The 11519-nt window shown below is 58.0% G+C and overlaps 1 protein-coding gene across 1 annotated transcript in view; it reads left to right on the top strand.

Moving 5' to 3' along the window:
• The first annotated feature begins 7098 nt into the window (after positions 1-7098).
• The window catches only part of TGFA (transforming growth factor alpha), a 7026-nt gene continuing 2605 nt past the window's right edge, over positions 7099-11519 (top strand). Inside the window, exons 1-2 of the mRNA XM_027901111.1 lie at positions 7099-7157; positions 9367-9420. Of these exons, the coding sequence (XP_027756912.1) occupies positions 7127-7157; positions 9367-9420 (85 nt within the window). The 5' untranslated portion in view covers positions 7099-7126. The remainder of the gene's footprint in view (positions 7158-9366; positions 9421-11519) is intronic.

The following is an 11519-nucleotide window of genomic DNA, read 5'->3' as shown; positions in this document are numbered from 1 at the left end:
ATTCCCAGGGACACTCTGCAGCTCCAGGTGCTCCATTGCTCCAGGCCTCAGATTCCCAGGCCAGAGCATCCTGGATCCTGTGGATATGGTGGGAGAAGCCTGAGGATGCCAGGAGATGGCACCATCCTCCTGGCTGGAGCTGCCACCTCTTCCTTCGGAGAATTCAGTATTTATGGAGCTGGGATATAATGAAGATCATCCAACAACTCAATGGGACTTAATAGGAAGAAGGAACTGGATTTTAGTAGGAATTGTTTTCCCTGGGTCTCTCAGTGCAGCTGGTGCCTGTGGGTGCAGGATGAACCTTCAAAAATCCCTGGCCAAAGGAGCATGTGGGAAAATAGGGATTTTTATCCTCTTTGTTTTATATTTCTCTCCTGTTCTCTCCACAGAGCTTCTGGCACATGGATCAAGAGATTAGCACCTTGACCTTGGTGCCATCCCCGTCCCAAGGGATGCGGGGGGGACGCCAGCACAGCGGGATTGGTGCAGGATCCGCTGGCATCACCGGCTGTGCCAGGATGTCTTCCTGCTTCCCAAGCCACAGGATCTCCCCTGGACCATGAGCCGTGCCAGGATGTCTCCCAGCTTCGGAGCCAGGCTCCTGATGGATTTTGGCGGGCTGGCCTCCGGCCGAGCCGCTTCCCCCGCCGTTCAAAGGCTTTTCTTGTTCGGCGCCGGCTCCTGGAGAAGGGCTCCTTTCACAGCCGCCTTTCCTAGACAGAAATTGTCATTTTCCAAACACAGCTTCCCTTCTCCTGGCCTGTAGCCTTCCTCCTCCCTGACGTCAGCAGCCTTTGTGATGCTCCGGAGGAATTTTGTGCTCCTGGTTCTTTTCACTGGGTTTAGATGATCAGGGGGTGAGGGGCAGTGGGGGGGCCACGGTGGGATTCTGACAGAGCAAGTGGGTTGGCACTGGGATCTGAGCAGTTCTGGAGCCTTGGAAACCAACACAGAGCCCTGACAGATGTGGAGGACTTTGGGTTTGAGTTTCTTGGTGTGATGGGAGAAGAAAGGGATGAATTTTTATCATTATTATTCTCATTATTGTAATTGGTCATTATTGCCATTATTACCCTGTTCTTTACTAATTCCTAGGTTTTTGGGGCTGTCTGCCAAGGATTTTCCAACATGTGCACACAAACCACGATGCATGTCGGAGAGACCAGGGCTCCATGTCCCTGGAGAGCTCCAGGCACAATCAGCTCTGGTCCATCCTGAGGGGCTGAAGGCTCCAGGTGCCTTTTCCGTGACTGGGAAATGAGGGTGAGGAGCTGGCACACACATGCAGGGGGTGTTTTCCCTCTTGTGAAACCCCTGGGTGCCGTCACCCAGCTGAGGCACAAAGTCACCGCTCAGGAAAAGGTTGCAACACAACCCCAAAATAGCAGCAGTCCCCAGAAAACTAATGCCCTGCTCCCTGCCTGAATTCCCCCCCTTGCTCCAGCCCTGTCTCTCCTGGATCCATCGGAATGCCTGGGGGGCAGAGCTGGTGGCATCATCCCAGGGTTTGTCCCTGCAGCCCCAGTGACTCCCAGCTGTGCCCACGCTGCTCCTGGCACTCAAAATTTTCCAGCCCTGGCGCTGGCCCGGCACTGGGGTTTGTTTGGCAACAGTGCAGAATCAGCTCAGTGTTGTTGCCGGAGCAAAGTCCGGGTCTCTCCGGGCTCTTCCCATGGAATGTTTGTATTTCATCCCGATTCCCACCCCGCCCTGGCAGCTCAGCCAGGACATGTCCCCTGCACAGTCCCCTCAGCCTCGGGGCCCTATGGGGTCACACTGGATCCTTAAAATGGGTCGAGGGGGTCTCTCTGTTGGAATGGACTGGCGCCTCATCCATGCAGGGGACCCTCGTAGTGCCCCCAGCCTGTCACCTTCTGTGTGAGAGTCCCCTAGGCAGCTCCTGGATCCATTGGAATTCACAGCATTCCAGTGTACCAGTGAGGTCCCTGGTCCCCACCACTGTCCAGAGCAGGGACACCAAATTCCTGGACTCCCTGTCTGCCAGAAGGTCATTGCTGGCTCTTCCCAGCTCCATAATGAGCCAAACTTGGAGCTTTGGAGAGGTTTAGGGTCTGGCGGCAGTGGCTGCACCGTGACCTTGCTGGGATCAGGAGCAGATCCCAACCTTCCCTTCCCACTTTGTCTCTCTTGGGAAACACAGGTGTGAGCTGTGTAAGATCTCGGGGATCTGCAGGTGCCTGGGAACATCCAATGGCTCCAGGGCCTCCCTCTGCTTCCCGGAGGAGTTCCGGAGAGCGCCTGGACCTGTCAGACCTGTGTGGCCTTCCCGGGGCAGGGACACATTCCAGCCGTTCCTGCAGCCTGAGTCACTCGTGGCTCCTGCGGCTCCCAGCGAGATCCTTCACCCCCATCTCCACTTCCAAAGGTGAATCATTCCCGTGGGAGGGAGCTGGGAATCGCCTATCGCTCTGGGAAGGCTCAGCCCGGGGCAGGGACCACAACGGGGCTGTCTTCCCACATTCCCAGGGGAAGATGGGAGCTCTGGGCACGATCTGGACAGCCCAGAGGTTGTGCTGGTGCCATCCCAAGGGGCTGATAACATCCCAAATCTCCTGGCTCTGGTTCTGGGAATGCCATCCCAAGGTGCCAATCCCATCTCAAGATGCCAATGCCATCCCAAGCTTTCCAGCTCCAGTTGTGCCAATGCCATCCCAAGGTGATGATGCTATCTCAAGGTTCCAATGCCATCCCCAGGTCCCAACACCATCTCAAACTTCCTGGCTCTGGTTCTGCCAATGCCATCCCCAGGCCCCACCACCATCCCCAGGTACTGATCCCATCCGCAGGTACCGGTGCCATCCCCTGCCCAGCTGAGGGAGCGGGCAGATTCCCGGGCGGATTCCCGGGCGGTCGCCGCGTGGGGAGCGGGGCTGCGGGCGCTGAGTCAGCGCTCCGGAGGGTGCGGAGCCGCTCCTGCCGGGCCGGCACAATGGGAGCGCTGGATAAACAGGCTGAACAAGGACAAACAGCTCCCGCGGGGGCACTGCCAGCATTGTGACCGGCCGGATTAATGGCCCGGACACTGAGAGCCTCTGTTCCACCGCCGGCTGCTTTCCGGGGGCTTTTTCCTGGCCGGACACCCTTTCCTGGCCCTTTGCCCTGCTCCGGTGGCTCAGGGAGAAAGGAAGGACACAGGGAAGAATCCCAAGCCTGAACGCCTCGGTTAGATGGCTGGGGAAACCTGCCTGGGGATCCCACCTCACCTGTGCTCCCACCTCACCTGTGCTGGGAGGGTATCCTGAGCCTCCCAGCCCCTTCCCGGAGCCGTTTGGGAATGCTGCTCCCCCAAGAGTCACCCCGACAGCCTCCTGCCCTTCCCCAGTCAGCCAGTGAAAACCCTCAGAGGGATCCAGAGGGGGAGAAGGAGAACCAAAGCATGGATTTGGGGTCCCACTGCAATGCCCTGGGCAGATCCCTAGAAGGATTAGGAGAACCAGAGTATGGATTTGGGGTCCCACCTCAAAACCCCAGAGGGATCCCAAGGAGAAGGAGGAGAACCACAGTGTGGATTCGGGGTTTCTGAGGGCACAGCCAGACGTGCAGCCGGCCGAGTGCTCTCCAGGCTCCGGTCACCGCAGCTGAATGATCCCTGTGTCCGTGGCACGGGTGGACGTGGCTTCCCATGACCACAGCAGGTCATGGAGAGCTGGGAAACCCCAAAACACCTGGCACAGGAACCTGCCAGAGCCACCACGGGGTCGGCTCCAGAGCGGGATCAGCCCCTCTTCTCCATTCCCAGGGAGAATTCCTGCTCACTCTGGACATGCTGATCCCTGCTCTGCCACTGCTGGATAAAGATAAAAATATATTTAATATAATCTGGTGCTAACTGATCCATTATTGACATTATCCCAGGAGCTGCCAGCCTGGAGCCGGCGGCATTCCAGCAGCCAACAAAGCCCTTGTTAGTGGCCAGGCTTGGACTGCTCCAAAATCCTTTATTTATGGAGGTTTTAGGCGAAAAAAGGGACATAAACAGAAAAGGGGGAGTAAGGAAAAAGGGGAGGGAAGGGAGAAAACCCTGAGAAGTTATTTAGGAAAGGAAGAAAGAAAAAAAACTGGAATAAAATGGACATTCACAGGGAAAATCCTGGCTATGAAAGAGCCTTTTAAGCTGGTGGAAAAACAGAACCTGTAAGATAAAGCCAGGAAAAAATTCCCAATAAAGCCCCATTTCTAGGGGGATGGAGGAGACATCAGAGGTGATGCCTGTCTGATAATGGGATGGAGGTGCCCCGGGATGGGTCAGACCTCCAAAATTTGGGATTGGGGAGATGTTGGAGGAACTGCCCTTCCAATAACAGCCCTAGAATGGGCCAGACCCCCAAAAATCCAGGATGGGGCAGCAGCGATTGGAGCATCCCAGGGCTGGGACTCTCCAGGGCAGCAACAGCAACATTCCTGACCCTGGGAATAACATTTAATTTATTCTCAGCCCATATATTAAGAAAATAAACACGGGGGGAGGGGCTGTTCCCCCCTTCTGCCGCCGCCTGATTGATTTCAGGGCTCCCCGGAGCAGCCAAACCCATCCCGGCAGCGACAATTTGGGATTGTGTGAGGCGGCGGGAAGGGCCAGGGGGAGCCCAGCGCCGTGTTTTCCCTCTGCCTCATTTTCACCTTCCCGATCCAAAGCAAACAGGCGGCCGGAGGCTTTTCTGCCGGACATGAGCACACACAGCCCCCTTGTTCCTCACTTCTCCGGGGAGGGAGGGAAACGGGGGGACTGGGGGGATTTTTTCCTGTTTTTTAAATCGCCACGTCGGAATATCGGTGATTAAAATCATGGGAGCACAAGAGGGATGAGAATCCACAGCGAGGAAAATATTCTCTGTCCAACCCAGGGGAGTGGAGTTGTCCCCGTGGAGGCACAGAGGGTGTTCGGAGGCAGAGGATTCCCTAAATCCCTAAAATCCCGTCTTTTGGGTGGGTTTTCCCATCAACTGCTGGATGGAGGAGTTTGCAGTGTCACCCTCTAACCTGGATAAATCCTTAAATCCCATGTTTTGGGAGAGTTTTCCCACTGGTCACTGCATGGAGGGGTCTAAAGCATTGCCCTCCAGCCTGGATAAATCCCCAAATCCCACATTTTGGTGGTTTTCCCACTGGCTGCTGCATGGAAGTGTCTGAAGTGTCACCTTTCACCCTGGATATCCCACAGGCAGGGAAAGAGGATGGAATGGGAGTTGAAGGTGAAGGGGTTTATACACCTTTCTTAGGGATTTGCCCTAAATTGATGAATTTATCCCGGATTCAACTTGGCTATACTGGATCTGCAGGATCTGCCCCTGGCAATGACCCTTTAATCCCAAACCTAGCATAAACCATGGACAAAGAGCAATTCCAAAAGGAAAACCCAACCCCCAGAGGCTCCCAGGGCAGGAACAAATAAAGAATCCCAATTTAATTATCCTTATAATCCCAGTGTAACACCTGGCTTGGGTTTGTGGTTTTATAACTCAGGGAGAAGGGACTGGAGCCCTGGAACTCCTGGAGCCAGCACTTGGAGAGGGCTGGAGTGTGTGGGGTGATGTCCTGGGTACTGCTTCCAAAGGGTGGGGATTGGGAATGTTGGTGGGGGTCACCTTGATCACCCAGGGGTGCTGGGGGCTGTTGGGAATGCTGGTAGAGGATGTTGAGGGGCATTGAGAATGCCAGTAGGTGCTGGGAATGCTGGAGGGTCCCAGGAAAGCAGGTATGGGGAGAACACCCTGCCTTTCCCACACTGGGATTGGCTCCCAGGGTGTTTTCCCTTTGGATGGCTGGGACAGGAATCACTGGCAATGGCAGAGAATCCTTTATGGGAGTGGTGGGACCCCACTGAGTGTCACTACCCCAGGATGTGGCAGCCAGATTTGTCCTGCCTTGGGGGATGTATCTGCCTGGAGCAGCTGGGAAAGACTTGGGATGGTTGGGATGAGCCCCACTGGGTGGAGATGCTGTGAGTGCCTGAAGGAACAGGGAGTCCAGGATGTGCAGCCCACAGGGCCCCCCCTGATCCAACAGGCTTCAGCGGGATTTGGGGATGGTCATGGCACTGGGATGCTTGGGTTCTGGGGTAACGTTCCAATGGATTTTGGGGTGCTGGGGTTTTGGGATCAGCAGCATTGGGAAGAGCTGGCTCCCAGCCCCTTCAAAGAGCTGCTTTCAAGTGCCGAGGGGAGATGGTATCACCTGGGAACCGGGAGGGCTGGGCCCCGCTCCCACCGCAGGGCTGGGAGCAGCTCCCACGGGACGCCGGCACAGCCCGGCACAGCCGCGGGGGCTCCTGGCACTGGGGGGCTCAGGGGGACCCCCTGCCTGTCCCCACCCCTGTGGGCTTCCATGGCTTAAATATGGCATCCCAGGGGATGACCCTCATGGATCATGGGGGATGTGTCAGCCACCAGATGGATTTGGGCCACCACAGTCCCTTTGTCCCCAGACAAGGTCCCCCAACACATCCCTTTACCTGAAAGGAATCCCGGCTGGGCCCGTCGGATTTTGGGCTGACCAAGGTTGGGATCAGTGGGGTGGGGACCCTGTAGATTTTGGGCTGACCAAGGCTGGGATCAGCAGCAGCCGATGATGATGAAGGATGTGCTGGCAGCAGATTTGGCAATCCAGGAGTCACGGGAGGGCACAGAGGGGTGTGGTGGTGGGGGGTCCTGGTTCCTCCTGCTCCCCCTCCACGTGAGGACCCCGGTGAGGGGGTGACACTGAGCTGGGGGCTCCTCCTGGATGTTCCCATGAGGGGGATCCTGAGCCGTCCCATAAGGGGGGTCCCAGGCACTCCCGTGAGGGGGGTCCGGGTGCTCCCCTGAGGGGGGTCCCGGGGCTGATCCCATGAGGGGGTTCCCTGGTGCTCCCCTGAGGGGGGTCCCGGACAGTTCCCTGAGGGGGGCCCCGGGGGTGCTCCCGTGAGGAGGGAGGGTCCCCGCGCTGTGCCCTGAGGGGGTCGCGGTGGGCGGCGGTTCCCGCGCTGTGCCCGCCCCGGCCCGGCCGGTGCCGCCCATTTCCGCCGGGCGGAGCCGCCCCTCGGCCCCGCAGCGGCCCCGGCGCCACCGCCCGCCCCCGGCCCCGGCCCCGGCGCCGGCCCCGCTCGCTCCGGTGCAGCCCCGCCATGGCGGGCGGCCCGGCCGCGCTGGCCCTCGGTACGTGCGGGGCCGCTCCGGGACCGGGGGGCTCGGGGGGCTCCGGCCCGGGGGTCCGCGCCCCGCCTGCCCCGCACGGACCCCGCCGAGGGGAGCGGGGGGGGGGACACCCGCAGCCCCCTCCGCCCTGGGGGGTTCTGAAGGGTTTGGGGGTTTTGGGGGTGGTTTGTGGTTGTTTGGTGCGTGAATGCCATGAAATCCCATAAAATCCCCCGGGCGGTCGCTCCCGAAGTTCGTTCCCTGTGGGAAGGCGCCTTCGCCGCGACGCGTGAGTACGGCCCCTGCCGCTAATTAGGGCGGTTAATTAGAGCTGGGGGCTATTAGAGCACGGGTGGTGGTTGCCGGGGAAAGGGGGAGCAGTGGGAAGCGGGGTTCCCCAGGATGGAGCGCGGCGATGCTGCGGATGGGACGGAGGCGCTTCCCAGGCTGGAATGGGATGAGTGTGGATGTGGGAGAACGCGGAGCCGGGTCGTGGGTGCCCCTCATGGGATGCCGGGGCACCGGGAAGGATCTCGGTGCAGATCTTTGGACCGCGGTTGGCTTTGTCCCGCTGTCCTCGAGGAGGACGTGGTGTCCCCGCCTGTGTCACCCGCAGCTCCGGGGCTCCTCGCCGGGGCAAGGGTTCTTCTGTCCCGCTGGGAAAGAGCTACTTGGCAGTGCTTGGATTCGGGAAAGTGGCTGGAATTGGCCCCGCTCCAGCTCTTGGAGCTGCCGCTTTGGCTCCGGCATGGCCACCGTGTCTCCTGATCCCTCGGGGGGTCCGAGCATCCCTTGGGGGGCTCGGTGACACCCCTCAGCTCATCCAGGGGCTCCCGTGGCCCCTCTGCTCCTGTTGCTTCCCATTCCTGGGGCTCCAGACCTCTCCAACCCCGATGGTTGCCCGCGGTGGACATGCATCCTAGATAAAATGCATCGAGCCAGTGGATCGGAACATCCACTTTGAGAAGGGGAAAACCCCCTCCAGCCCAACCTACATGCACCTGGAGGCTGCCAAGGGCTGGGCTGGAGCTGAGGGGAAATCGGAGCCAAGCGGATCAGGAGGGCAAACTTGGAGCAGGGAACAAACCCAAGCGATAACGGGGAACTGAGCCCTTTGCTGGGGGAGAGGATGGGAATTAGTGGGATGTATTTGTTGGATCCGTATCTGTCAATCAGAAAGGTGTGGGAGTCCCTCGGTGAGCTGAGGGCTCCTGCCAGGAGGGTGAGTTCAGGGAGCTCGGCTGGCAGAGGAGGTGATGGCAAGGAGAGCTTCCCAAATGTCTCCGGAGAATGAGATGGGATGGGACTGGAAAACCAAGCGAGAGCAGCTGCCTGGGCTGGCTGGTGGAGGCAGCTCTGCTCCAGGAGCCGGTCAGGCCGAGGGTGTGGTTTCCACTGTGTCCATGAGGTGTCCACATTCCCTCTCTTGGGGAGCCACTGGAGCCCTCGGCTGGCATTGGGGATGGAAAACTGCTGCCAAGGACTGGCACTGGGGACAAGGTGGTCACACAGGGCAAGCTGGGCTTCCCCCTCGGCTGGACTTTGCAGGAGCAGGTGTTACACCTGACAGGGAAGTGACATCGGGAAGAGGCACTGCTGGAGCTGAGGGGGATCCCAGCAGGAGAACAGACAAGCCAGAATTCTGGAGGGAGTGATACAGCCACCCCATGGCACAGGGATGAGCCATTTCCCAAATAACACCTGATGTGGAGGGCAGAATATCAGGACAAGCCAGAGTGGGGCTGGAGGACGGAGCATTGTCCAGCACTGAGCCAAAAAAAATGGGAAAATCTGGTTAAATTTCCACGGGAAGAAAATCCTTGAGGTCTCCAACAAAAGCAGGGAAGCCGTGGTCAATTCCTGAAGCTCCAGTGATCCCTGAAGCTCCAGGGCTGCCAGGATTTGCTGGATGTGAAGCCTGAGGGTCTGTCTCGCCTTTCTGCGCCGTTCGATTAAATCCATGCAGGAAACTGGGTCAGATCCAGGGAAGGGGCTGCTGCCTCTGCTGGCTCCACACCCTGGGAAGGCTCAGAGCCAGGGGGGCTGCTCCGTTCCCCCTAAAGGGGCAGCTCGGGGGGGTGAAGCCTTCCCATCCTGCAGCCCCTCCCTCTGCCTGCACAAGGAATTCCTGCCTTTTCCTTAAAAACCTTGGAGTGATTTTGGTGAACCCTCCCAGCTTTTGGGGGGGTGTCACAGTGTGGCTGATTCCCGTCTCTGCCCCTTCCCCCAGGTGTCCTGCTCGCCGCATGCCACGCGCTGGAGAACACCACGGCAGCCCGGAATGGTGAGTTTGCCAGTGGGAATTGCGGGGTATCCGTGTTTCCAGCCTGCCTGGGATCAGCCACATGGATGCTCTGGCATCCCATTCTCCTCCCTGCGGGATAACGGGGCCCTGGGTGGTATCCTGCCCCCGCAGGGGCTTGGTCCCTAAGGAAGAACTGGGCTCTGTGGTGGGTGTTGTCCACACACCTTGCTTTTGGGGGGGAAATTCCTCAAAATCCTGCTGTATGACCACTCGGAAGTGTGTCCCACTGGAAGCTGCTGGTGCCTGACAGTCCTGGCGGCACCAGGAGGATAAATTGGCTCATTCATGGAAGTGGCACAATGGACTGTGCCAGCCCAGGGCCCTTCGCTCCCGGCACAGCTCCGATGGGATGTGCTGGCCTCAGGAAGGGCTGAGTGCAGGCAGGGCTGGGACATTTGGGGCTGGAAATGCTCCCTTTGGGGCTGAACACCCTTTTCTTTTGGGGCTGGGAAACCCTTTGGGGTTTGGAAACCCTCCTCTTGGGGCTGGGAAAGTTTCCCTTTGAGGCAGGAAAACTTCCTTTGGGGCTCAAAAATGGGATAGCTCAATGGCATTGTTTAGGAAAGTGGTGCCAGGAGGCTTTGGAGCAAACCCCTGTGGTACTACCATCACCCTGAGGATGCTGGCAGCCCCTTTTGCTGATGGATGTGTGCCCAACCTCCCTTTGGGGCTGGGAAACCTCCTTTAGGGACTGGAAAATGGGATAGTTCAATGGCATTGCTTGGGAAGCATTAAAGGGAACTGTGCTGGGAGGCTTTGAAGTAAAACTCTGTGGCAGGAAAGGCACCCTGAGGATGCTGGCACCCCCTTTCCCACTGAATGTGTTCCCAATCTCCTTTTGGGGCTGGGAAATCTCATTTTGGGCTGGCAAATCTCCTTTTATCACTGAATAATGGGATGGTTCAAGAGCATTATTTGGGAATCGGTGCTGAGAGATTTGGGAGCAAAACCCAGTGATGAGGTTGGCACTGGCATCCTGAGAGTGCTGGCAGCCCCTTTCCCAATGGATTTGTGCCCATCCCAGTGGGAGCTGATTTGAGGGGACACTGCAGGGACAGGAATCCTCGGGGTGGGAGGAGGAAGAGGAGGAGTTGGCTGCAATGTGGGCAACAGCTGGGAACGCCGAGGCTGAATGGGAGGCAGGACACCCCAGGATCTGTGCTGGATCCAGGGATGCAGCACAGGGACAAAGGGACATACTGCTTCTTCCAGCCCTGCTGATCCATCCCCAGCAATTCCAGGGGGCTCCGAGCTTGGAATCCAGAATGGGGGGCACAGCAGGCACAGGCTTGGATTTGTGGGTTAAAGCCCTAAAAAGGGGTAGTTTTGTAAAGATATTCCAGCCAGAAGGAGGAATCTGGGCTCTCCTGGGATAAATCCACCCCTGGGGATGGAGGTGTCAGGGTTTTCCTGGCGAGGCGCTGATTTTGGCAGTGATTCCCACTGTGAACTCCAAATCCCATCTTCTGGCTCCCTACGGATGCTGCTCTAGCTCTGACACCTCCAAGCCTCCACCGGTGCCTCTTCCAGCGCCGGAGTCGGGGATATGGGACTATCCCTGTGGGAGCCATCCCGCTCCGTGGTTCCTTGCCTGGGCTCCCCGAGGACCCAGAGGCATTCCCACATCCATGGCTTTAATTACCCTGGCCTGCCATAAATCCACGGCACAGGAACTTGAGGTGGCTTTGAAACGACAGCGATCGGATGTGCTTTATTCCCGGGATAATCCCAGCGCAGGATATTTGTTTCCCATGTCTGTAATTCAAACCAGCGTGGGATGTAATGGAAAACAGGATCCCGGCAAAGCCACTGGCTCGGTCGGAGCTGCAGCGACTCTGACGTTCTTTAACTCTCTCCTCCTCCATTTTAAGCTCTTTAGGAAATTCCTTTGGGATTATTTTTGGTGCTGGTTTAAGCAGGACCTGTCTGGGCTCCTTTAGGTGGCCACTGGACTATATCCTACGTGCTGATCCCAAAATAAAGCCATCCAGCCCCAAAACAGAGCTGGCTAAGTGTTGGGCTTGGGAAATTCCCTAAAAATGCTATTTTGTCCTTGTTTTTTCTCCCAGGCCCACCGG

This window comes from Empidonax traillii, unplaced genomic scaffold, assembly GCF_003031625.1.
Source record: "Empidonax traillii isolate 1590-97213 ecotype Southwest subspecies unplaced genomic scaffold, ASM303162v1 scaffold763:size302500, whole genome shotgun sequence".
Lineage (NCBI taxonomy): Eukaryota > Metazoa > Chordata > Aves > Passeriformes > Tyrannidae > Empidonax > Empidonax traillii.
This window is presented reverse-complemented; position numbering and strand designations above follow the sequence as displayed.